Here is a 19,489-nt window from a genome sequence, read left to right as displayed (position 1 = left end):
TCTGTTTACCCGTTCTTAGGCCCTACCCACCCCGCGGTGCTCAGGGCTGACTCTGTGCTCACGGATCCCCCTCGCCGGGCTTGGGGGACCCCGCAGGGTCCTGGTGGTGGAGCCCAGGTTGGCTGTGTGCAAGGCAAACACCCTCCCTGCTGTCCTATTGTCCAGTTGCTCTGACCCCACAGTGTGTTTTTTTGTTTTTGTTTTGAGGCCACACCCGGCAGTGCTCAGGGGTGACTCCTGGCTCCTGTGGGCTCAGGGGGCCATCAGTGATGGTGGGGATTGAACCTAGGTTGGCCGCATGAAGGCAGATGCCCCCCACCTCCACAGTCCTACCACTCAGGCCCTCACCCCACAATGTATTTTAATGGGGCGTCCCTAGACCTCCCCAGGAGGACACTCTAAGCCGAGAGTGGAGCAGTGGCTGGGGCGGGGTCAGCCCCCTGCTCCCCTCCTCCCAGCCTTGTTGCCGCCTCGGGTGTCCCTTTTCCCCTAGTTCACTGTGTCCCCCTAGCATCCTCTCCTCAGGCAGAGCGCCGGCTCAGAGGGAGAAACGGACCCGGGTGTGTGGGCCCAGCCTGGCTTCTGATTGTGTATGGGGCATTTCTCCAAGGCGTGTGTCTGGTCTCCATTTTCTTTCATGCACACGGGGCCTCCTCGAAGGGGCTGCCCCCCTCTCTGGGCCTCAGTTTCTCCCTCTGTGGAATGGGTGGGTGTGGGGCTGTGGAGGGGGGCCCCAGGACAAGCCTGCCTGTGCCTCACCCTCTTCACCGTGGGCCCTCTCTCCTCTGCAGCCAGGACCATGGGCAGCAACAAGAGCAAGCCCAAGGAGGCCGGCCAGCGGCGACGTAGCCTGGAGCCCGCCGAGACCACCCACGGGCCGGCTGGCGCCTACCCCAGCGCCCAGACCCCCAGCAAGCCCGCGCCCGCTGACAGCCACCGCGGTGCCAACGCGGCCTTCACCCCCGCGGCCGCCGAGCCCAAGCTGTTTGGGGGCTTCAACTCCTCGGACACTGTCACCTCCCCGCAGAGGGCCGGGCCGCTAGCCGGTCAGTGTGTCAGGGTACAGGGGTGGGGGGGTGCCAAGTCCCTCACCTGCGATAGGCCACTCTCCAGCCGCTGGGCCTGTCATTAATGGGGACCCTTATGCCTAGCCTAGGGCCTCCGTGGTGTGGGTGGCCACGGCAGTGGGTGACCAGGGTGGTGGGTGACCAGGGCTGTGGGTGACCAGAGCGGTGAGTGACCAGAGTGGTGGGTGACCGGGGTGGTGAGTGACCAGGATGGTAGGTGACTGGGATGGTAGGTGACCAGGGCTGTAGGTGACCAGAGTGGTGGGTGACCGGGGTGGTGAGTGATCGGAGTGGTGGGTGACCAGGGTGGTGGATGACCAGGGCTGTGCGGTGCCCACACTTCGCTGTCAGGCAGACTTAGATGTGTTCCCAGTGGGGTCTCCAGGTGTTGGGCTGAGGCAGAGGGCAGGGACAGCCAGTCAGAGGCCGCGCCGGGCAGCCTGAGGACCAGACTTTGCTCCAGCCTGCTTGGAAGTGGGTCAGCACCCCACAGGGACCAGGGAGGTCAGCGGTCAGCTCAGCCAGCCCCAAGATGCGCCCCTGCGCCCTCTGCCGGCTTCTCGGGGCAGCACAACCACTGGATGCGGGGCAGGGACCCAGCGGCCTGATTCAGGCACTGGAGACGGTCACACTCCAGAGAGCTGCTGCAGACTCAGCCCCACGGGACACAGCTGAGAGGGAGGCACCCCCGGTCACAGGTCTGGGGAAGACAGGCCACGCAGAGAAAAGGCCACCCCAGATACAGACACATGGTCACACACACAGTCACACATACACAGTCACTCACACAGATCTGACAGTCACTCACACAAACACAAAAACAGACACATGGTCACACACACACAGTCTCACACACACAGTCGCACACACACGGTCACTCACACAGGGCTGACAGTCACATAGATACACAGTCACACAGACATACAGTCACACACAGACTTGATGCCACTTACACAGACACACAGTCACACACACGGACACACAGTCACACACAGACACAGTCACACAGTCACACACACGGACACACAGTCACACAGACACAGTCACACACAGTCACTCACACAAACCTGATGGTCACTCACACAGACACACAGTCAGACACAGACACACAGTCACACATACACAGTCATACACACAGTCCTGACGCCATCCACACACAGATACAGTCACATAGACACGCAGTCACACACACACTCATACAAACCTGATGGTCACTCACACAGACACATAGTTACACACAGACACACAGTCACACACGCAGCCAGACCTGACACCCACTCACACAGACTCACAGCCACACACACAGACCTGACGGTCACACACACAGACATACAGTCACACACACAGACCTGACGGCCTCCCACACACACAGTCATACACAGTTACACACACAGTCACTGACACAGACCTGACGGCCACACATAAACACACAGCTACACACACAGACCTGATGGCCACACACACACGCACAGACCTGACGGCCACTCACACACACACACAGTCACACGCATGCGAACCTGACAGCTACTCACACACATAGTCACACAGTCACTCACACAGACCTGACAACTACTCACACAGACTCACAGCCACACACACAGACCTGATGGTCACACACAGGCACACAGTCACACACACAGACCTGACACCCACTCACACACTCACAGTCACACACATAGACCTGACACCCACTCACAGACCCGCAGTCACACACACAGACCTGACGGCCACTCACACAGACACACTCATAGACCCAACACCCACTCACGCAGATACACAGTCACACACACGGAGAACTCACCAAACCAGGAAGCACGGACACACAGTCACATCCATGGTGCGTACACACGGACTCAGACACGCAGACGTGGTCACCTGCATGCACGCGGAGAGAACAGACGGGCTTTCCCTGGAAGACACAGCCGGGAACACAGGTGAGCTGGTGCTGCCTGGGGGATGTGGCTGACCAGTGCCCGTCTCTGCAGGGGGCGTGACCACCTTCGTGGCACTCTATGACTATGAGTCCAGAACAGAGACCGACTTGTCCTTCAAGAAAGGGGAGCGGCTGCAGATCGTCAACAACACGTGAGTGTGCCCAGCCCACCCTGCGGGGCCGCTCGGGCCGAGCCTCCAGGAGCTGCTGTCCAGAGAGGCCCAGGGCCTGGCACTGGCCTGGGGTGCCGGGCGTGGTGTGGTGGGAGGTGGCGGTCAGGCTCGGGGGGCTCCCAGCATAGGGCCCCCGATGGTCAGGGCAGGACGGAGCCAGGACCCAGGGAGCAGAAAACAAGTCTAGGAGATGGGGGTCCGAGAGGGGAGCAGGGTGGGGCGTACGCCCCGCCCCCCGGCATCTGTTTCCCTGAGGGACACAGCCCTGGGGGGCTCGCAGGCCCTTGACGGGCTCGGGGGGAGTGAGGCGGCGCAGTGTAGGTGGGCTCCAGCCAGGGCAGTGGGGGCCAGGCCTGTCGCCGGGGTGTGGGGTTCAGGCTTCGGGGCGCTGGTGAGAGGGGTTTGTCCTGTGATGGACCCCCCGCAGAGAGGGGCCCGCTCCTGCCTGCTGCCCCCCGGGCTGTGCTGCTCGCTCTGGCCCTCAGCGCCTCCTTCTCTCTGCTTCCCTCCCGCTGCCTTAGGAGGAAAGTGGACGTCAGGTGTGTACACGCTGCAGCGGGCGGGGGGCTGCATGCGCCGCCACTGCCCTGCTCTCCCGCGCTCCCTCCCGCAGTGCCCCCCCCCTCCCGCTCATGCGCCCTCCACCTCCGGCCAGTCTGCTGGGGCAGCCATCACCGGGTCACCCCGCCACGCCTCCTTGCCATCCACCTCCCCTCCTCGCCCTTCTCCGTCTGTTCCTCCTGCATGTGGGGGTGGCGGGACCCCTCGGGAGGCCTGGGTGGGGCCAGGCTGGCCGGGCCTCCCGCTCTGCTGCATGCCCCCCCCACCTCGCTGAGGCAGGGACAGGGGGCTGAGGGTCCCAGCCACCCCGCAGGGAAGGCCAGGGCAGGTCCTGGGAGCAGGCAGGTCTTGGCAGGGGTGTGTGAGGGGGCTGGAGGCCTGCAGGGCTCGGAAGGTTCTAGAGGCCAGGGAGATCGCTCAGCTGTACTGCACACATGCGGGGCCTGGGGTTCACTCCCCAGCACCCAAAGGAGGTTCTGGAGCTCAGAGCATAGCAGCCCCCGAGCACCCCTCAAGGGTCTGTCTCGGGGGGCGGCCACCCCCTCGCCCAGGCCTGTCTTGCGTGTCTGTGCCCGGTGCTTGCTCTCCTGCCAGTGCCCTCCCCCCCACCCCTGCCTGGCGCACTCCTCTTCATCCCTTAGCACCTGCCCGGCGACGGCCTTCTCTCTGCCAGGGGCTGAGCTGGGTGTTCTGGCCCGTATTCTCCTGTTGACCCTGTCGTGGTCCTTCCAGGGCTGTTGAGGGAGAGAGAGAGAGAGAGAGAGCCGGGACATTTTGCAAATGAGGAAACTGAGGCTCAGAGACGTGAAGGCCTTTGCCCAAGGTCACACAGCCACCTAGTAGCGAAGCCGGGATTGGAACTGGGGCCACGGGGCTCGCCCAAACTCAGGAGGGTCTTTCGGGGGGCCAGCCCCTCCCTCTGCCCTGGGGGTGTGTCGGATTCTAGAGTCACCCCACTTTTCCTAGGGGTCCAGTTGTTGGCATCCACCTCCCCCAAACTGCACCCCCCCGGGCCGGCTGCTCCCAGGCCAGCTACATTCCTGGGTGCCCATCTGCCGGGGGCCCCCCTTGAGATTCCGGGAAGGAGGGGGGCCAGTGATGAGCTGCCCCCAACCCCTCCACCCTGCCTGTGAACCGCCCCATGCCAAGCACCCCAAGTTGTGTTGCGTTATCCCTGCTCACCACCGACCTGAGAAGTGGTGACTCCATTTGACAGATAAGGAAACTGAGGCCCAGAGAGGTGAAAGGACTTGCCCAAGGTCACATGGGGCAGTGGAGGCCGGAGGGGGCTGGAGTCCTGGGTGGGGGGGCAGAGGGGCGGGCGGGTGGTGGTGGAGAGACCGTCCATGCGTGGGGAGCCGTGACTTTGCAGTGCCGGGCCTTCAGCCACCACATGGCAGGAGGGAAGGTTCTGGAACGCGCCCCTGGCCTTCTCAGCCTGAGGCAGAGGGCAGCCCTTGTTTGGCATCTCCCTTAACTTCTTCAGCCCCGGGGTACATGAGGGTATGGCGGGGGGTCCCTGGTGAGTCGGGCATCCTCCACCCCTCACCTGCTCAATGCTCCTGTCCTTCCCTCCTCCTGTCCTCCCTTTCCCCCCTCCCCTCCCCTGTCCTCCCTCACCCCCTCCCTCCCCTCCCCTCCCTGGCACTCCCTCCCCTCCCCATCCTCCCCTGCCCTGCCCTGCCCTCCCCTCTCTGCACTCTTGCCCCGTGGAGTGGCTGCTCCCTGGCTCACATACAGCCCCCACAGGATTCTCTGGCCAGTCCTGGCCTCCCCGGTGAATTAAACCGAAGTGTCCCCACCCCCCCCTACCCAAACTTCCCAGGCCCCCATGCTGCGGGGCACCTAATGCACACGCCAGCCTGGCTGGAACAGGAATCAGGGTCCTACAGCGGACCCCCAGGGCTCAGAGAGGTGAGGCCAGGCCTGGGCCCACACAGCCAGCGACCTCCAGCTGGGCAGTGAGACTGTAGCTCGGGGGCTCCCCGCGGAGTGCTCTCTCCCTGGGGTGCAGGAGGGTCAGGGCACAGTTGCCACCTGCTGCTCTCCCAGCCCAGAGCCCACCCACTGAGCCCCAGGAGGTCTGCAGCGGAGGGAGCAGGCCCTTTGCTCCAGGACTCACACACTCGGTTGTGTCGCTCACAAACTCAGTTGTGTCACACATGGGCTGTGTCGCTCACCTACAGGTTGTGTCGCTCACATTTGGTCGTGTCGCTCACAGTTTGTCGTGTTGCTCACAGACTTGGTTGTGTCACACGCGGGTTGTACCACTCACATAGTTGGCTTTGTCTCTCACACACTCGGTTGTGTCACACACTCGGTTGTCTCTCACACTCGGTTGTGTCATACACTCGGTTCTCTTACACTCGGTCGTGTCGCTCACACAGTTGGTTGCGATGCGGGGTCTACCTTGTGGACTCACCATAGCCCCGGCCCCTGCAGGGTGGGCGGGGACACTGCGACTTGGTGACTGTTCTCCTCTGCTCGGCCAGACCAACCCGGGCTAGAGCTGTGCTCTGTTAGGGTCCTCTGAATGTCCCCCCTGAGACGCAGGGCCAGGGGAGCAAAGGTCGCACATCCAGTGAGGATGGCGACACCCCGGGCACACGTGGGTCCTGACAGGAGCTCAGTTGCGCTGGCCCAAGCCTGGGTCCCGTGGGGGGACTCGAACCCTGGCCTCGGGGCTCCGCTTGGCTGCTGTGCGGGCCCTTGCCGGGTGGGGGCTGGGGGCTCCCAGGAGACCAGCCAGCTGGCAGCTGCTTCATCAGTCTGTCGCTGGTAGCCTCTGACCTAGACCTCTGCCCAGCTCTGCTGAGTGAGGCCTGCTGGACGCTGCCCCGCCACACGCCTCTGCCCTTCGCTGCTTCCTCCTCCATCTGATCCCGGACTGCCCCCCACGGCCCATCAGCCTCCTCCATCTGACCCCAGATACCGCCCCCCTCCCCATCAGCCTCCTCCATCTGACCTGGATTCCCCCACCTGCTCATCAGCCTCCTCCATCTGACCCCGGACTGCCCCACCTGCCCATCAGCATCCTCCCTCCGACCCCAGATACCTCCCCCCTCCCCATCAGCCTCCTCCATCTGACCTGGACTGCCCCCACTCACCCATCAGCCTCCTCCTCCATCTGACCCCAGATCCCCTCAGCCCCCTCTCCCCAGCTCACCGAGGGAGGCCTCAGGGGTACAGGAGACCTGCCGTATCTGACTCTGGGCACTTGGGGGTTCCACCTACTGTCCTTGCCAGAGAACTCCACCTTGTCTCACCGTGCCTCGGTTTCCCCAGGTGAATGGGCTTCTGCACAGAGCACTGCTCCTTTCCCGTAGCCAAGCCCTTGCTGTGTGTCTTTGGGCAAGACTCGGCCCCTCTCTTGGGCCTCAGCTTCCCCCACGCTACAAAGAACGTCCTGGGCTCTTCCGGGCCGGGCGCTGGGCCCCGTGCTTCTCAGAGCCTCGGTTTCCTCCTGCTGGTGCTAGAGTCCCCGCAGCACAGAGGCCAGCGCTGGCACCCCGGGGGTTGGACCGGGCACCCCACAGGTTGGCCCCACGTGGGCCCGACCGCTCTGCTCAGCTCCGCGCCCGGCTTCAGAAGGGGTGCGGTCACCAGCCGCTCAGCAGAGGCCTCGGCCCTGCAGGGGACAGCCTGGGACTGAGGGGCCTGAAGGCTGCACGCACTGCCACCGGGTGGGCATGTGATCTCAGGCAGAGGCCTTCACCTTGTGCCTCAGCTGCCATCGCAGCGTGGCCTGGGAGGGGGCCGGATCCTAACTCAGGTGCCCCCTCCCACGGCTCCCCCCCCAAAGCCCTCCCCCCTCCCGCCCCCTCCCCACCCCGTGCCCTTGGCCGCTTTGGATGTGAGGCCCTGTCGCTGGCCCGCCCAGCCCCTGCTCCCGCCTCACGCTCTCTGCTCTCTCTCACCTCCCCGTCTCTGCCTCTTCCTTCCTGGCGGGCTCCCGCCTTCTCCTCCCTCCTCTGTGTCTCGGGACCCCCGCTCCAGCCAGACCTGGTTCACATTCAGATGGCTGCAAAGGTACTTCCACACCCTGCGCCCCTCCCCTGCAGGCCCCGGGGGACTCCTGCCCTGGCCCCCTCGTCTCCTTCCCCTCCCACCCTGCTCCGGCACCTCCTCCCGCCCAGGGTGTGAGTGTGGAGACGCGCTCTCATAGCCCGCGGATGCCTGGCAAACTGTGTGACTTTGGGCAAGCCCCGCCCCTCCAGGCCTCAGTTTCCCCTGGTGGTGGGCAGGCTTCGTGGGCAGGGAGGAGACTTTGCAGTGTGGCCGGGGATTGAGGACCAGGCGAGGGTCACTCTAGTCAGCAGGACGGGCCCCGGGTGAGGGCGGAGGCAGGGGGACGCCTTGGAGGCAGGAGCCGTCTCTCAGGCGAGGGGATGCCACTCTCCCTTCCGGACCAGTCTGCTTCGGGAGAGGCTGGGGTGCGCTCACCCCCGGGGACCCCAGGCCATGGGCTGGCCAGGCCCAAGCCTGCAGGGTTGGCTTTGGCCAAAGGGTACCTGGGCCAGGGAGAGGACTTGAGCAGTGGGGGGCTGTGCTCCCCGTGCTGCACTCGGCCTGGGTGGGGGGCAGGGGGCCCTGCACAGCACCTGTGACAAAGGCAGGCGAGGCCCCCGCCCCCTGACGCCCCTTCTTTGCCCCCCGCTCAGAGAGGGGGACTGGTGGCTGGCCCACTCGCTCAGCACCGGGCAGACCGGCTACATCCCCAGCAACTACGTGGCCCCGTCCGACTCCATCCAGGCTGAGGAGTGAGTATCTGCGCTGCCCCCTTCCCTGGGCCTCCCCGCGGCCCCTCCTGTGAGAGGGGATGGGGCAGGGTGGGTACCTGGACCCTCAACACGCCCCTCCTCTCCCCACACCCACCCGCCCCAGGTGGTACTTCGGCAAGATCACCAGGCGAGAGTCGGAGCGGTTGCTGCTCAACTCAGAGAACCCCCGGGGGACCTTCCTGGTCCGGGAAAGTGAGACCACGAAAGGTAGGAATACTTCTGCTGGCCTTGGAGCCTCTGATGGGCTGTTCTAGTTGGGTATTGCAGAGTGAATAGGAGTTTGGTTGATGGAGCCGGGGGTGGGAGGTAGGGTGGGAAGAGCTTCTCCAGGGGTCAGAGCAGGCGGGCCCAAGGCAGTGGCATCCCTGAGGGGCATGCAAGTTTCCCAGGCCACCGGGCTGGCATGAGACGGCAAGGAGCTCCTCGGGCCTCAGTTTCCCCAGAGGAGGAGTGAGCACAGGCTGTGAGTGCAAGCCCCGCAGGCGCCTACTGCTTTTCCGTGTCTGACTTCGACAACGCCCCGCCCCCCACCCATGCACAAGGCTTGTTGCCCAGGGAGTGCTGAGCGGGGAGGGAGAGGGTTCCTCTTCTTTGCTCTCCGGGGGCCTCTGGGGCTCCTCTGGGTGCCAGGTCCTAGGGTTGCCCATCCTCGCAAAGTCCGGGCCCCTGTTCTCACCTCCCCCTGCCTTCCCCCTTCTCTGCAGCCCCGTCCCCATGGCAGCACAGCGGCTGCTTCCTGGGAGACACACGAGACTGTCGGGGTTATGGGAGCAGCTTTGCCTTTGTGCGTGGGAGTCTGGGGCGCATGGCACCCAGTGTGGGTGTCTCTGCACTCCATGGGCCTCTAGTGTTCAGCCGAGCTGCCCCATGTCCCCGGCACTGGCCCTCCGGCTGCCCTCCGGGTCCCACGGGCCCAGCTCCAGCAGTGCCCGATGCGGGGTGACGGGAGGCTGAGCACAGCCGCTCAGCCCGGGGGTCCCAATCTCCCCTAGAAGGACTTTCCAGACTCTGGGCCGTGACTTCCAGCACGAAAAGGGCCTTCTGAGGCCACGGTGCTGCTGCCCCGCCTCTGGGGCCCAGCCTGGTCCCCTGAGGTCACCGCTAGCCTCTCGGCCCGCTCAGGCTTCCAGCCGTGTCTGGCGGCCAGGAGGAGTTTCGCAGCCAAACGCTTTTCTAGGCTTGAGGGAGTCGGGAAGAGGAGCCCCAGGCTGACCCTGCTCACCCTCGCCGCCTCTGGCCACATCCACCCAGCATTGGCCTCTGTCCTGCCCAGTGTACACAGGATGGGGTGCTCAGGCCTGGCCCCCCGCCCAAGCAGGCTGAAGAGGGCGCAGGGCAGGTCGGGAGGGAAAGGTCTGAGCACTCCTGTTGGCCGAGTGCTGAGTCAGGGGGCGGAGGGAGGGTCCCTCTTCTTCCCTCTCCAGCTTCTGAGGCTCCACTGGGCTCCAGGCCTTGGGGTTGCCACCCTGCTAGACCCTGGCCCCAGGTCTTGCCTCCCCTCCCCCGCCCATCTCTGCAGCCCCTGGCAGTCATGGGGGATGTTCCCAGGCTCTGGGAGATGTGTGCGAGGTCCCACGTGTGGGCTCCCTGGGCCTTCCTGGGGGTCTCCTGAGATGCAGAGGAGGAAATGGAGGCCCCGAGTTTGGGTGTCAGCAACCATCAGGAAGTGGGAGCTTGGAGACCGGAGCCCCCCTCTCCCCTCCCCTGGCACTGCGGTCACCGCCCTGCCCTGGCCCACCTCGCAGGCGCCTACTGCTTGTCCGTGTCTGACTTTGACAACGCCAAGGGCCTCAACGTGAAGCACTACAAGATCCGCAAGCTGGACAGCGGCGGCTTCTACATCACCTCCCGCACCCAGTTCAGCAGCCTGCAGCAGCTGGTGGCCTACTACTCCAGTGAGTGCCCCCTGCCGGCCCCTCCCCTTCCCGCCCTGTTCTCCCCCTCCCCCTCCTCCCTGCGGCTCTCCCCACCCTCCTCCTCTGTCTACCCCACCTGACCTCCCCAGCACCTCTTACCTGCCCGAGCGCCAGGACTTCTTCCTGCCCACCTGCTTTTGCGGGTCTGACTCCGCTGCCTCCTGTGCGTCCTGGTGGGGGGAGTAGGGGGGATGTGATGTCACCACCCCCCCCCCCCCGCCACCACCCAGGACTGTGAGCTCTTGGGGGATCCTGGACATGTCCCTGGAGGGTCCCCGAGGAGTGACCGACTCAGGGGGACGCTGCTCACGGGGTGGGCTGCACACACGGGCGTGGACACCTGGCCTCGGGGCCTCCTGTCCCGTGTGTCCCCAAAGCTCAGCCGGCTCCCTGCCTCCCCAGAACACGCCGACGGCCTGTGCCACCGACTCACCGCCGTGTGCCCCACGTCCAAGCCGCAGACGCAGGGCCTGGCCAAGGACGCCTGGGAGATCCCCCGGGAGTCGCTGCGGCTGGAGGTCAAGCTGGGCCAGGGCTGCTTCGGAGAGGTCTGGATGGGTAAGCCCGGCCCCCGCCGTCCCTGCCTTGATCCTGACGCCTCCTCCGAGCACACCGGGACCCCCATGCCGCCCTCAGAGCAGGAGAGGAGGGCGGCAGCGCGGGGTGCAGGGAGGAGGAGGGTGCCAGCACACGCCCCCAGGAGAGCCTGAGCAGAGCCTGGATGCCGCCCTGCACCGTGCCCCCAGTTCCCTCCTGGGTCAGAGTGCAGGTGCTCAGAGTGGGCAGGAGCTGGAGAAGCTTCTAGAACACGTTTCCCTCTGTTGACACATACCCCAAAGACCCAGATGGGGAGACGGGGCTCACGGCTGGGAGGGCCCGGGAGGCATCCCCTGTGTCCCATCAGGCCTCTGAGCCCTTGTCTTCAGTCGACTCTGGGGTGTGCGGTGCCCCTGGGGTGCTCTCCTGAGGCCGGCTCTGCTTCCCTCTGCTGGTGGGGGGACACTCACCGTCCTCATAGCTCCCGTTTCTGGAGCATCTACTGGAGGCGCTTCGAGTCCTCAGAAGAGCCCCGTGAGGAGGCTGTTCTGCTGCGGGCGCCTCCCCCCCTTTGCCGCGGGGGAAACTGAGGCTCATCCTGGGCCCCATGGCTAGGAAGGCCCCAGTGGGGACTGGTACCTGGCAGGGGGGCGCAGATCTGGGTCCTTGTGGGATGGGGGCCGGCGGGACCCTGGGGCTCCCCACCCAGGCAGCCTGGCATTCTCTGCACCCCAGGCACGTGGAACGGCACCACCCGCGTGGCCATCAAAACTCTGAAGCCCGGCACCATGTCCCCGGAGGCCTTCCTGCAGGAGGCGCAGGTGATGAAGAAACTGCGGCACGAGAAGCTGGTGCAGCTGTACGCGGTGGTGTCCGAGGAGCCCATCTACATTGTCACCGAGTACATGAGCAAAGGTGGGCGACTTTGCTCCCAGATCCCAAATCACATGCCCCCAGATCCAGAACGTTCATGGTAGGGGGAGACACCACACCCAGCAGTGCTTGGAGCCGCTCCGGCCGTGCTGGGGGCCGAGTGTGTGCTCAGAGCGTTCACCATTTTGTATCTGACTCCTTTCGGTTTGGGGCGGTCATGCCTGGCAATGCTCAGGGGACCATATGCAGTCCTGGGATCTGTCATGGGGTCAGCGAAATGCAGGGCCTTAATTCTCCCACACTGTCGTTCGGGTCCCCAAGAATGTACATCTTTGTGTTATTTTTTATTTAGGGGGCCCATGCCTGGCCGTGGCTGGGCGCTGCACTCAGGGATGATGCCTGGCAGCCCGTCTGGGGTGTAAGGTCAAACCCAGGTCAGCTGCATGCAAGGCAGGTGCGTTCCCTTCTGCACTGTGTCTCCAAGCACGTGTATCTTTTGCGGGGCTGGAGCCATAGCACAGCTGGTAGGGCATTTGCCTTGCACGTGGCCAACCCGGGTTCGATTCCCAGCATCCCATATGGTCCCCCAAGCACCGCCAGGAGTAATTCCTGAGAGCATGAGCCAGGAATAACCAACCCCTATGCATCGCTGGGTGTGACCCAAAAAGCAAAAAAGAAAAAAGAACATGCATCTCTAAAGGTGGGACGGGGAAACCAATTCCTCATGCCAATGGGAGAGTGGCCCCAAAGCTGCCTCCTGAAAGTTTCGTTTTGATCATGAATTGAAATCGCACTGGTCTCCAACTTGACCTAGCTTTCAAGTGTGCAGGCTGTATGTCGGCAGTTGGAGGGGCTGCAAGCTGGATGTCCGTCACCCACCGTTGCCTCTGGCCTGGTGCCCCACCCCTTCGCTTCCTGCAGCCCAGTTCCGTGCCTGACCTCTAGGGGGCTCTAGTGTTCACTAGCTTGGTCCACCTCTTGCGTGTCCCGCCTCTGCCCTACTGCACTTGATGTCATCACTGCAGCCCCATCCATCTTCTGAAAATGGCAGAATTTCATCTATGGCTATTTTTTTTAAGGGAAGGGGACCACATCTAGCGGTGCTTGGATGCTCCTTCTGGGCTCTGCACTCAGGGCTGGCTCCAGGCGGTGCTCCGGGGACTATTATGTAGTTCAGGGGATTGAACTTGATTTGGCCACTGGCAAATCCGAGCACCTTAATTCCAGTTCTATTTCTCTGGCCCAGGAATCTCATCTTTAAAAATAGTTGTTTAGCTGGGTAGCGTCCACCTTGTGTCTGTCATCTTCACCCACGCCGCTACCCACACGGGCACAGGTGGTTTCAGTTCTTCGTTATTATGAGCAGCCTGCAGTACGCATGCAGGTGTGGGTGACTCTCCTACCAGAGCCTTTTCTTGTTCTCTCTGCTTGTTTTTACTTATCTCCCGGGTCGGGAGGCGGCTTTGGGCCACACCTGGCAGTGGAGAGGCAAGCACCTTGACCCTGGAGCTGCTCTCTGTCCCCAGTGATTTGTTGTTATTGGTGTGGTAGTGGAATGGAAAGGGGTCTCCCAAGAGGGATTCTTCCTCGATTTATTTTTTTGTTGTTGTTGTTGTTTTAGGTCCCACCTGGTGATTCTAAGGGGTTACTCCTGGCTCTGCACTCAGGAATTACTCTGGTGGTTTTCGGGGGACCATATCGGGTGCTGGGGATTGAATCCAGTCAGCCCAGTGGAAGGCAAACATCCTACCTTCTGTACTATCTCTGCGGCCTATCATCATTGTATATATATATATTTTTTGTTTTCTTACAGTACATCTTGTCTTCCCCCACTTTGTTGATTATAAATTTTGTTTCATTTTAATTGTTATGGGGACCACTCCTGGTGGTGCTTGGACCCAGTGGGGCTCAGTGGCCATGTGGGGTGAGTTCTGGTGGTTCTCAGGGAACGCTGTGATGGCAGGGATGAAACCCAGGGCTTCCAGAGCTGGACCTGTGCTCTTTCCTCGAGGCCACCCCCCTGACCCTCAGATCTTAATTTTCTGTTTTCTCAAGTGCTGTTTGTTATTTGGGGGCTAAAAGAGAATCTATACCCCCACCCCAGCCAAACCCCTGCTGAACCACAAGGCCCTGGCTTGACCTTACTTAATTTTTATTTATTTATTTTTTTTTGCTTTTTGAGTCACACCCAGCAATGCTCAGGGGTTACTCCTGGCTCATGCACTCAGGAATTACTCCTGGCGGTGCTCGGGGGACCATATGGAATGCTGGGATTCGAACCCAGTTCGGCCACGTGCAAGGCAAACGCCTTACCTGCTGTGCTATTGCTCCAGCCCCAAACCTTATTTAATTTTTAAATGAACCTTTAAAAAAAATTCCAATATTTGGAGGTATGACTTTTTTTTTTAATGAATCACTGTGAGATACAGTTACAGACTTACAAACTTGCATGATTATATTTTGGTGATACAATGCTGGAGCGATAGCACAGCGGGTAGGGCGTTCGCCTTACAAGCGGCCAACATGGCCGACCCGAGTTCGATTCCTCCGCCCCTCTCGGAGAGCCCGGCAAGCTACCGAGAGTATTCGATATGCCAGACACAGTAACAACAAAGTCTCCAATGGAGACGTTACTGGGCCTGCTCGAGCAAATCGACGATCAACGGGAGGGCCTTTAATGTTTGAGTACCCTCCCGCCTTTGTGGCAGGCACATTCTGGAGTTCTAACTTATATACAGAAATGTGCCAGACTCAGTTGAATGTATGTTAAGGAATGAAGGGCTGGAACCATAGCATAGTGGGTAGGATGTTCGCCTTGCATGTGGCCAACCTGGGTTCGATTCCCAGCATCCCATATGGTTTCCCCACCCCCACCCCTGCACTGTCAGGAGTAATTCCTGAGTGCAGAAACAGGAGTAACTCCTGTGCATCGCCGGGTGTGACCGAAAAAGAAAAAAAAAAAGGGAATGAAAGCACAGGACTGGAGCCATAATACAGTGAGTAGTGTGCTTGCTTTGCATGGGGCTGACCTAAGTTCAATCCCTGGCACCCCAAAACTAGGAAGGAAGGAGGGAGGGAGAAAGGACGAAAGGAAGGCAGGAAGGCAGGCAGGCAGGCAGGCTGGCTTTGTGATTCCCTCACCACAGTTAGAGTTTCCATGACCTTCTCTCCCCAGCCCCAGATGCGCAGGGCAGCACTTTTGGTCATCAGGGAGTCATTTATTCTAGAAATTTCTAGGTGCAGTCTAAGGTGTGGCCGGACTTTCTAGGTGCCAGGTTTCTTTTCTCCCACTGCCTGGAGCAGTCTTTCCATTCCCCTGGGAAGGGGGCCTCTGAGGGGCGCGAGTGGTGGGCTGGCGGAAGAACCTCCTTCGTAAGGGCTGGGTACAGGCACTGACCTTGCAGTGTCACCCCATAGGGTCCCCGGGCACTGCCAGGGTTGAGCTCTGAGCACAGAGCCAGGAGTGAGCTGTGAGCACTGCCAGCGCGGCCCAACACCACCCCGCCCCAGCACTTCTGAAACAGTGAGACATTTGGTACAAGCAGAGCAGAAGTCTGTGAAGGTGACAGTCACATGCCTGGAGTGGAGAGGAGAGAGAGGGGTGTCCTGAGCACAGCTCTGGGCAGCCTTTCATCTCCCCCAGACACACCCTCTTTCCCTCCTCCCGCTCCCCAGGGGCCCACGGGGCTGGTGGGTATGACCGCAAGCCGCTGTCTGTAGAGACTAGGACCAGGGGATGCGCCTAATGCCAGCCCCCTTCACGGCTTCCCCCGACCTTTCTCGCGGAGACACATGGGAACCAAGTCGGGTTCATTCTCCCAGGAACTGGCCGTCTGGAGGGGCCCATCCTGCCTGCACAGGCAGGGCTGCCCGCATCCTGGCACCGGGCTCCAGCTGCTTTCTCTCTGCACAGGGAGCCTGCTGGACTTCCTCAAGGGTGAGACCGGCAAGTATCTGCGGCTTCCTCAGCTGGTGGACATGGCGGCGCAGGTGAGTCAGCACCTCCCCCTCTGCCTCCTGCACCCTCAGCTCTAGAACCTGGCAGCTTCTGGTGTCTTGAGCATCCTGGGGTCTTGAGCACCCCCTCCAGTGAGCTTGCCTGGATTGCTCTCCCCCACGCCCCCCACACACACCAGCTCTGATCTCTCCCCAGTTGTCTTCCTGGGGCTGCTGATGGGGTTGAGGGCAGAAGAAAGAGTCCTTGCCTGGGTGGCAGGAGCCACTGATCTGCTGTGGGACCTCCTGCCTCAGCTTCTATGTCTGGGAGAGAGGTCACTCAGCCTCCTAGCAAACAAGCTTGCTGTAGGCGACATGGGCAGCCCTGGGGAGGGCTGTTCCCTGTGACAGATGATGAAGCAGAGGGCGAGTGGGCAGCCCGCAGGACCCAGCTATCCTCCGTGCCTCTGAGGCGTGGGGGGTACACGAGCCTCCCTTTCACCCTCGCACTCCGTTCTGGGGCGCCAGCTTCCAACCGAGGGTCCCTCGGGACACGTCCTGGCTGGCCCCTGGCGCCCGTGCCGGCCTCCTCCCCTGTGCCAACAGTGTTGGGGGCGGGCATGGGGGTGGGGGGGAGCCTGAGCCCGGTTCCCCCATTGCTCGACCTGCAGATCGCCTCGGGCATGGCGTACGTGGAGCGCATGAACTACGTGCACCGGGACCTGCGTGCCGCCAACATCCTGGTGGGCGAGAACCTCGTGTGCAAAGTGGCCGACTTCGGGCTGGCGCGTCTCATTGAAGACAATGAGTACACAGCCCGGCAAGGTGGGCGTGGCCGGGTGGGTGGGCGTGGCCTGGGTGTGAGCTGGTCTGGCCCAGGTGGGGTGGGCTTGGTCCCGGTGAGGTTGGGCGTGGCCCGGGTGGGGTGGGCATTGTCCGGGGTGTGGATGGGCCCTGCGGCAGAGCCACTGCGACCCCTGACCACTGTCCCCCGCAGGCGCCAAGTTTCCCATCAAGTGGACAGCCCCAGAAGCTGCCCTCTACGGCCGCTTCACCATCAAGTCGGATGTGTGGTCATTCGGTATCCTGCTGACCGAACTAACCACCAAGGGCCGGGTGCCCTACCCGGGTGAGCGTGCCCCACCTTTGCTGTCCCCCCCTCCCCACCCTCCCCTCCCCGTACAGCCGTCCCGCCCCCCTCCCCTGTCGCTCACACTGCCTGCCTCTGCCCCGCAGGGATGGTGAACCGAGAGGTGCTGGACCAGGTGGAGCGGGGCTACCGGATGCCGTGCCCGCCCGAGTGCCCCGAGTCCCTGCACGACCTCATGTGCCAATGCTGGCGGAAGGAGCCCGAGGAGCGGCCCACTTTCGAGTACCTGCAGGCCTTCCTGGAGGACTACTTCACGTCCACCGAGCCCCAGTACCAGCCCGGGGAGAACCTATAGGGCGCGGTCACCCGGCCAGACCAGACGCCCAGCGGCTCCCCGGACCGGCGACCCCTGCCGTGGCCTGTCACCTGTGCCCGCCGCTGAGCCTCGAGGAGGGACACTGAAGGGCCCAGCCCGGGGCAGCCGTGAGCGTGGGGACCGAGGCTGGCACCGGGAGCGTGACCAGCACCCTGCCAGCCCCCGGCCTCCTCCCGGCGGCCCTTGCTAGAGCCCCGCGTTGCCCCCCTGCACAGGAGGAGCTGCAGAGAGAGGCGGGGGCAGAGGCGCCCCCCATCCCCGCCGAGCATGGACGCCCCCCTCGTCCTCCCACCTGTCTCCGGAGCTGGCCAAAGAGCCTTTCCAAAGAGGAGGGCGGCGCCCTCGTGCCCTGCCTGGCTGTCACCAGGGTCTGGAACATCTGTTGGTGGGAGCCATGGGGCCCAGGGGTCTACACCTAACAGCGGTAGGGGGGACCTGGGAGCCCCCCCTCACACCCTGTCCTTCCTGGACCGTGGGACCGTCAGACTCCCGAGAGCCCTTTCCCTCCTGCTGCCCTGGAGAGTGGAGTCCAGAGACATGTTGGGACTGTCCAGGGCTCAGGCAGCAGCACAGGGTGGAGGTGGGACCGGACGTCGGTGCACCCCTGTCTTCCTCAGGAACCCCCAGGATGGTCCTCAGAGGCCTCCCGAACACTCTGGGCCTCCCCGAGGTGGGGCCTGGGGAGGGGGCCCCCCTCCAGCAGGGCTGTAATGCAGGGGGCTGACCCCTGCCCGAGTGGGAATGGCCTGGGATGGGAGTGGGTTTGGGCTTGGGGAGTCCCAGCTCTGGGCCAGCCAGCAGAAGCCTCAGACCGGGTGGCCAGAAGGCCCCACGGGCTCCCAACCCCCTCTGACCTTTGTCCTCGTCATTTCCTGCCCCCAGCCCCTGCTGGAAGGAGCCCCTCCCCCAGCTCGGGAGTAGGACAGGGTGCCCAGTCTGGGGAGAGGACACAGGGTCTCCAGCTGGGCGGCAGGACAGACTCGTAGCCTCGGGTGACCTCAGCTTTCTCTGTGGACTCGCCCAGGGGCTCGCGCTGGCCCTGACAGCCCTCCCCGGGGACGTGCTGGCTCCTCCCTGAGCCCCCGTGTGGCGGGCAGTTCGTGGGCATCTTGCCAAGTGCCCCTTTGTCTGTGTGTCATTGTGTGTGTGTGAGTGTGTGTGCGTGTGCCTTTGTGTGTGTTCATATTTAACATGTAAAAATGCCCCAACGCTGTTCCAGACACGTACATTTCACCCCCTCCGGGGTTCCCACTTAGCAATAACCGTCCTGCTGTGGGTTCTCAGCCAGCCGGGTCCTGCTGCGCCCGGTGCCCCGAGTGAAACCCCAACTTCTCCTTTCACGGCGTTTATTGCCCGAGGCTTGTGTACCTGTGCAGCCAGATAGACCCACACTGGCGGAGTCCAGGCTCACAAGCCCGTCCACTGCCCCAGGCCCTTTGTATAAGGTGTCCAAATACTGTCCTTTGTTTTTTGTTTGTTTGTTTAGTTTTGTTTGTTTTTTAAATAACAACAGTGTTTTGTAGATTTCAGATGACTATGCAGAGGCCTGTAGACCCTGGCTCTGGGCAGGGCCTTGGGGGTCCTGTATCCCAGGGCCCAGACTTTGGGGGTGAGGGTGGGTGGTCCAGAGTTGGTTGTAAATACTTTGCATATTGTCTGATTAAACACCAACAGACCTCACAGTTTGACCAGTGGTCTATGGGGCTCCAGCGTGTTCCAGAGAGCTGCAGGGGTGGGGTGCGAGGGGACCAGGGTCTCAGGCCAGACCGGGAGGTAGTCAGGGCTGTGGCCACCCACTGCGTGTGTCTGCACCCGCCTTTGTGGGACAGGAGCTGGGTTTAAGGCTGGGATACAGCATAGGAGGGTCAGGGCCCCCCCCAGGATGCAGCCAGGGCTCGACTGCTGGGAGGGGCTCTGAAGGGACAAGGACAGGCCTGGACACTCCCCCTGTCCTCTCCTGCCTCGCCACCGGAGGGTCCAAGGCTCATTTGCAGAAGTCCAGAAGGAACTTTGTCTCATTCCAGGCCATACACCTGTCACCTCTGATTGTGATATTACTGTTTAATTAAAAAAAAAAAAAAGAAAGAAAAATCCTGCAACAGGACACTTCTCAGTTCAGTATCTTCACAAGCCAGATGCCAGGGAGACTGGGTTCGTGACACCCCGAGATCCCAGGCCCGTGGCATTTGTCTAATGTTGGTTCACAGGAACGTGTGCTACTGTGTTCTCTCTGTTCTGTTTGCTTG

At 62.3% G+C, this 19,489-nt stretch overlaps 1 protein-coding gene across 3 annotated transcripts; it reads left to right on the top strand.

The window, feature by feature from the left end:
- Nucleotides 1-794: 794 nt before the first annotated feature.
- On the top strand, nt 795-18,923 carry SRC (SRC proto-oncogene, non-receptor tyrosine kinase). Of its 3 annotated transcripts, XM_056121190.1 has the most exons (13): nt 795-1,046; nt 3,053-3,152; nt 3,695-3,712; nt 7,731-7,763; nt 8,396-8,494; nt 8,619-8,722; nt 10,261-10,410; nt 10,834-10,989; nt 11,704-11,883; nt 15,755-15,831; nt 16,449-16,602; nt 16,775-16,906; nt 17,014-18,923. In XM_056121190.1, exons 1-13 carry the CDS (start codon nt 800-802, stop codon nt 17,220-17,222), a joined length of 1,659 nt encoding a protein of 552 aa, XP_055977165.1. In that variant the 5' UTR covers nt 795-799; the 3' UTR covers nt 17,223-18,923. The 3 variants fall into 3 exon arrangements, with proteins under 3 accessions (XP_055977165.1, XP_055977166.1, XP_055977167.1); XM_056121191.1 differs by lacking the exon at nt 7,731-7,763; XM_056121192.1 differs by lacking the exons at nt 3,695-3,712; nt 7,731-7,763.
- Nucleotides 18,924-19,489: the final 566 nt, after the last annotated feature.

Source organism: Sorex fumeus, unplaced genomic scaffold (genome assembly GCF_029834395.1).
Source record: "Sorex fumeus unplaced genomic scaffold, SorFum_2.1 ptg000044l, whole genome shotgun sequence".
NCBI lineage: Eukaryota > Metazoa > Chordata > Mammalia > Eulipotyphla > Soricidae > Sorex > Sorex fumeus.
The sequence above is the reverse complement of the archived record's forward strand: the minus strand, read 5'-3'. Positions and strand labels throughout refer to the sequence as shown.